The 7,248-nt window shown below is 31.9% G+C and overlaps 1 protein-coding gene across 1 annotated transcript; it reads right to left on the bottom strand.

The window, feature by feature from the left end:
* Positions 1 to 1,302: 1,302 nt before the first annotated feature.
* LOC148768878 (protein FAR-RED ELONGATED HYPOCOTYL 3-like) lies at positions 1,303 to 7,117 on the bottom strand. The gene is made up of 3 exons (XM_088821371.1): positions 6,925 to 7,117; positions 2,593 to 2,654; positions 1,303 to 2,535 (listed from the first exon to the last, which is right to left on the bottom strand). Exons 1-3 carry the CDS (start codon positions 7,115 to 7,117, stop codon positions 1,303 to 1,305), a joined length of 1,488 nt encoding a protein of 495 aa, XP_088677497.1.
* Between the last annotated feature and the right edge of the window lie 131 nt (positions 7,118 to 7,248).

The raw sequence follows: 7,248 nt of genomic DNA, 5'->3' as shown, positions 1-7,248 counted from the left end.
AAAATTTCAGAAATTTTTTTTTTTTCGAAAAATTTCGAAATCAACCAAATTTCGAGCTTGGACTTCGATTTTTTCAGGTAATTTCAACACCTACATGTGTTATATGCAATGGGTAACTCGATTTTGCAACCAATTTCATGTTTAAAAGCCCTACAAATCGATTTGTAGGGCTTTTTAAATTTTCGGAACTTATACCCCAACGCCCAAATCGGGCGCCGGCTGCATGAACGGACGCCCAAAGTGGGCGTCCGTTCATGCAGCCGGCGCCCGATTTGGGCGTTGAATCAATGTTTGAACGCCCGGTTTGGGCGTTTCCCGGGCGAATCGGCGCCCGGTCCAGGCGTCGGTTCGGCCGGGAAACGCCCAAACCGGGCGTTCGGTTTAAATTTTTTTTTTTTTTTTTTTTTTTTTTTTTTTTTTTTTTCTGATTTAAAATAAATATTTTTTATTCTGAATTAAAATAAGTTAGTTTAATATAATTTAGTTAATTCAAAGAAAATTATAATAATTTTATGTTTACAGGATGTCTAATTGGGCGAAAAAATTCGGACTGGGAAAAGGGAAAGGACTCCTGATTCGTCCTCCTGCAGATCCGGTGGAGGAGAATACTGCGGAACGGGAGGGAAGGACACATAATAGAAATGTTACCGGTTCTAAACGTCGTGGGGAACGCACTGGTGCTTTTGTACCCCCACGTACGATGATTCAGGAGGAGACAGAGACAGAGGCCGAGCAGGAGATGAATGCACCCATGGATGCATATATGCAGCCGCAGGAGTACGAGTACGATCCACAACTACGCTTTCAGCAGAAGTATCAGTTTCCGGTGCCGGATTTTCCATCCGATGACGATTACGAGGATGTTCGGACTCCGACTCCGCCTCCTGTCCCGATGGGTGGTACTTTCGATGGTTCTAATCCTGTCTCGAGGTCCCGCACCGCTCATGTCTGCATGGGAGTCCAAGACATTTCCTCATATAACAGACGCAACCGTCTATGTCTTCATCCTTCTCATCGTCCAACATCTGCAGAGCATTATGTGTTACAATTCCACTGGACAATATTTTAAATACGGGCACGTTGATCGTCTGGGCCCGAATCCTCTTTGATTTTGCAAAATCGGCTAGTATCTCGTTAAATTGATCTTTCATCATTGAGTGATACTGTGCCCAAAATGTGTCGAAGCCACCCGTCGACGATTCCAACCATCTCTTCAATGCTCTATGGTTGCTCTCCACCCTAATATGTTTAGAATATGCTATGTTTCAATAAACTACATGACAGTAAGTTAAGTATATATATTTAACCACTTATAAATAAATACCTGCTTGTCAATGTATTACCCAAATGGAAAATTAGATCCGTCCATGCTTTTACAAATTTCTCTTTGTATACGAGCCAAGTGTATTGGAGATACTCAATCAAATCTGGATAATTCGCGTACTCGTCCAACAAAGCTGTGTAATTCATGGCGAAATCTTCTTCAGACACTGATTTTACCAAGGTTTGCCACGTACCAACTACAAAAGCCGTGCCGCGACGCCTACTATTGCCGAGACATCTTGAAGCACGACGCCCCACATTCATGTTAATGTGCCAAAGACATAAGAGATGAGGTACGGTCGGAAATACATTCTCTAGCGCCTTTATGAGCCCTAACTCTCGATCCGTCACGATGGCACTAGGTAGAGTCTGAGGGGGGAAAAGTCTCTTCAGCTTTTGCAACACCCATGTGTAATGGTCTTCATTTTCATGGCGCAAAAATGCGACTGCAACAGTAAAATTTTTCCCGACAGGAGTAACACCAACAATCTCCAACAAAGGCAATTTGTACTGATTGGTTTTGTAAGTACTGTCAAGTAGTAATACGTACGGAAACTTACTTAACAATTCGACAGATTGAGGGTGAGCCCACATCAAATCAGTAACTGCATGTGTTGTTTCATCAGTACGGAACCACTTGTAATAGTTATGCTCCTCAAGCAACCCAATCAAATGTTGCATCACTGTACGGTCACCCCTAGATAGTCTTTTCAATTTCGCCTTCTCATTGTATATTTGTTTCGAATAAGCATCGAGACCCAAACCATTTTGTCTCAAGTTAGCCAAAATCTTCTTGGGCGGCACATGACTTTGTGACAGATCACTAATGATCTTCGCCTCCTCCTGAGACAATGCACTCATCCCATGCCCGGACTTGTATATCGGAACATGATTATGCTTCCCGTATATTACTCTGACCTCCCATTTATCATCCCATCGTAGCTCTCCGACAATATAAAAACCACAGCCTATCTTTTTGCTACCGGTCCTTCTCGGGCGCGCGTCTGGATTAGTTGATGGACATTCTCGTTTTTCCCCGAATAGGTCACAAGTCAAAAAAATCTTTTTTTTAGGACTGCTTCTTTTTACTATTTTCACAAAAAGACCTCTTGCAACGAACCTCACCCAAACCACTACCTCATCCTTCGAGTCAAACAACTGAGTAGTGGTAAAATAATCGGTATGATCAACTTCAAATGTAGACGTATCGTCCTGAAAAAAACGTAAAAAAATTGATTTAAAAAAAAAAAAAAAAAAAGGGTTTAAAACCCAAAAGCCCAAGTCGGGCGCCCGGCAGTGCAGTGCACGCCCATGTTGGGCGTGCAGTTGGCCTACAAACGCCCATAATGGGCGTGTAACATAAATAATTTTATTAAGCTATTCTTTTAGAAATTAATCAACATAAATAATTCAATATTTTTTGTTAGATAGATTAATCGATTGTGTAATATCTAATTTTCTTAATTCATATTTCATAATTGTTATTAAGATTTTTCCTAATTTATATGATTTTTACCTTTTAAACCATATTCTACCCAACTATATATAATCCATTCACTCCATTCAGCATTTTACTCATACTGTATCACAATTTATAAGTCTACCTTGAGAGTAACTTCGAATTTTTTATTTTGTATTTTCTATATTCATGTTATTGTGTTTTGTTTAGTTTTATTCTCTCTTTTTTTTGGTTTGGCGCTGTCCTTCATTATTGTCATTATTTTGCTAATAATATTTATATTTTATGATATTTGCATTCACTTTGTATATTATTTCCTATTTTTTTTATGTTGTATTAATTGAATTTTATCTTGTGCTTATTCCTATTGTAATATAATTTAAATTCTCTAATTTATTATCCTACTTAAATTTTTATTATAATTATCCTATTTTATCTTATATTAATTTATAAGGGCTGCAACAGAGGACTCGTGAAAAAGATGGAAGATACAATTACACGAAGGTGAAAACATAAGTTATTAATTATTTATCAATAATTTTGTCAGATTGTTGTTATGTCAACTCTTAACTCTCAAATCGACATGGGGATGTATATATGCTCATTATTTATTTTATGTTCTTAATTCTTACATTTGCTAATTATTTATACTTTTTTGAATACATTTAGCAGAAAACTTAACGTAGGGATCATTATGATATTTTTTCTCATTACTTTTTGTGGCTAATGCTAATAATATATACATAACTTCATTGTGCTTATACAAAGCGTGATGATTGTTTATGTCTTTCCTTATTTCTTTCATTTTGCTATGACGAGTTTTAATTTGCATATATATTACTTTTGTTAAATTTTTCTAATTGTATTTTTGTTGCTAATAGAACCAACAAACCAGCAAGGTAGAAGAACTATTATTGAGATTATATTTTATTATATATTTATAAATATCTCTCTACTGGCTACTGCTCTTTACTATTGAGATTATATTTCATAGTGTATCAAAATGAATATCTTGATACACATAATAAAATCCTGAGCATATTTGTTTGGAAATTAAATAATGAACACAAATTATAAATATTTGAGTATATTTGCTAGAGGCAAGGTATGAAAGCTTACTAATTAATAAGTGAGGTATTTTCGACTCGAGTACATATAAAACTGTAATTAATATTGTGTATGAAATCAGTCTATTATTAATTTATTATTATTATTATTATTATTATTATTATTATTATTATTATTATTATTATTATTATTATTATTATTATTATTATTATTATTATTATTATTATTATTATTATTATTATTATTATTATTATTATTATTATTATTATTATTATTATTATTATTATTATTATTATTATTATTATTATTATTATTATTATTATTATTATTATTATTATTATTATTATTATTATTATAATATATGTTTTTATTTTATTTTTGCAACTTTTGGCCATATTGTAGGAACAACTACATATAAGGAAAGTGGATATAAATGTGGAAAAAAAGAACCATTTTATACAAATTCTTCTTTTTTTTTTTTTTATGTTGATACAAAATAGGGAAATTTATGATTCTGTTCAATATATTATAAAATAATCGAGGAAATAAAATACACAATAAAATATGAAAAAAAATATATAAGTTTGAAGCTGGCAATTTATTTTTATGCTTTTGTATAATTTCGATTTTTTTAAAATAATTTGTAGAGATATTTTTTAATATAATTTAAAATTTCATAAAATTATTCCTAAAAATTTCATATAGTTAGTATGATTTATTTAATTAATAGCGTACAAGCAATGGTATTTATTTTATGCATAATTTTAGAATTATTTATTCTATGGATATTTTATAATAACTTGAGAAGAAAAGCATTTGTTTTGTGATTGTCTACGCCTCATTTGTTATCATCACCTTTATTGTTTTTTTATAAATCGGTTCAATATGCCGCGTATGAAAATTCAGAAAAAATTATTTGTTTTAATAATGAACAATAAATTTCTTAAAATTTGTATATACTTTTCGTTGTACAAATTTGTATATTATTTGAATTAAGGGAATATTTTAGTCTTCCCAAGTTATCATAGTATAATTTTATTTTTTTTGTAAATTTTAATATTCAATGATTCAAAAAATATTAAAACGATAAATATATTTCATAATTATCTATATTACTATATACATTTGTAGATTTAATCAATTAATCTTCTTCACTATTTAGCACGAAGTCTTCCAAGTTGATCATAATATGAAAAAAAATTAAAATTAAAATTATTAATTTTAATGATTCAAGAGTAATATAAGAAAAACTACCAAAAATATCAAAACAATAAATAAATTTCATAATTGTCTATATTATGATGTATACTTTTGTAGATTTAGTAAGTATGGGTACGAGTATGAATGTAAGTGGTGTGAGTATGAGTATGTGTATCAATATCAGTATTAGTATCAGTATTATTATCGGTATTATTAACAATATTCTTATCAATGTTAATATAAGTAGTAGTACTAGTATCAATATTAATATCAGTATTAATATCATTATCAGTATCAATATGATTATAAGTATGGGTATAGGTATGAGTATCAATATTAGTATCCATATTAATATCAATTATCTTAATCACATTAGTAATGAGTATGAGTATGATTATGGGTATATATGAGTATGGAGAATGAGTATGAGTATGGATATATGAATATGAGTATGGAATGAATATGAGTATAAGTATGGGTATAGAGTATGAGTATCAGTATTAATGTGTATTAGTATGAGTATGTGTACGAGTATGAGTATTAATATTATTAGCATTAGAATTAGCATTAGTATTATCATTAGCATTATCATTAGCATTAGTAGCATTAGCATTATTATTAGCATGGTCATTAGTATGAATATTAGTATTAGTATGAGTATGAGTATGCGTACGAGCAGGGCGGATTCTCAGTATGGGAAGGGGGGGCTGTTGCCCCCCCAAGAATTTGGAAAAAAAGTATTACTTATATATACATATATATAATTACACTATAAGTATTTAATATAAATTATATATTAATACAAAAGGAAGGAAGATAAAGGAATAAAGTTATCGGGCCACTGCCGAGAAAAAGTAAAATTGGAAAATTTTATTAATTAGTAAATAATATATAATAATATCTTAATTGTATTTCAATTCGAGAAAGAGTTTTAAAACAAATAAAATTTTATTAAAATAGGAATTGGTTTAACAATAGGTTTCTTCCCTTTTAATTCTCTCATCTCCGTATCTTCTTCACACGTTCTTCACCTCGTTCCATTGAAGAAAAATCTCACGGTAATTATCAAACTTCTTCATCTCTTTTTATCTTTTTTATTTTATTATTTCTTATTCTTTAATTATATGTAAGAATTTTATTGAAGCATAGATGATTTTATTTATAAAATTTATTTAAAGGGCTTTTATTTTTGGGGTCTTAAGATATAGGTCCCTAGTGACAAAATTAATTAGAACTAAATGACAACCTCAACTAAACATTTGCTTCACATCCTTTATTAAATTTATTCCAAAAATGCCCTTTCACTCATCTTTATTTTTTTAATTTTCACTCTACATTTTTTACGTTATTATAATATAAACAATTTTTTTCCTTATTTATAACATTTTTTTGAAACTTACGTTTTTTTTTTCTTCTTCTTTTTTGTTAAATAATTCAGCATTTTTTTCTTCTTTTTTGTTAAATAATTTAGCAAATTTTAAAAATACTATGGTATACTATGGTGTACTATGGTGTACTATCATTTTTACACTATTATTAAAACAAATTCTACAATATTATTAAAAACTACAAAACAAAACTCGTATATATATATATATATATATATATATATATATATATATATATATATATATATATATATATATCTTTTTTAATGTGTTATTTGTTGTAATATTATAGTAGACTATGGTGTACTACGGTGCACTATAGTCTACTATGGTGTACTACCGAACCCTAGCAGCCAACAAACATACAATCCTCGCCAACCCTAGCCGTCAACGCAGCGGCCGTCAAACCCTAGCCGCCAACGTCTGCATCCGTCGAAACCGTAATCACCTACCAACTTTGGGAAAATCAGATTTACGATTTTGAACCCAAATCAAACAAGATCTCTTGAAGATCAAGATCAAATCTCCACAATAACCGCATCCCTCCGCCACAACCACCACAACCCCTCGCAGCCATCTCGACCACCACAGCCGCCGCCTTAACCACCACAGCCACCCGCTGCCGCCTCAACAGCACAGCCCCGCCGCTGCCTCGACCACCACAACCCCTCGCCGCCATCTCGACCACCACAACCCGCGCCTTGACCACCACAGCCCGCCGCTGCCGCCTCAACCACCATAGCCCCGCCGCCGTCTCGACCACCACAACCCTTCGCCGCCATCTCGACCACCACAGCCCGCCGCCTCGAC

This window comes from Erythranthe guttata, chromosome 8 (assembly GCF_056151865.1).
Source record: "Erythranthe guttata isolate IM_541 chromosome 8, IM_541, whole genome shotgun sequence".
Taxonomy (NCBI): domain Eukaryota; kingdom Viridiplantae; phylum Streptophyta; class Magnoliopsida; order Lamiales; family Phrymaceae; genus Erythranthe; species Erythranthe guttata.
Note: the sequence above shows the minus strand (reverse complement) of the source record. Positions and strands in the feature narration are given on the sequence as shown.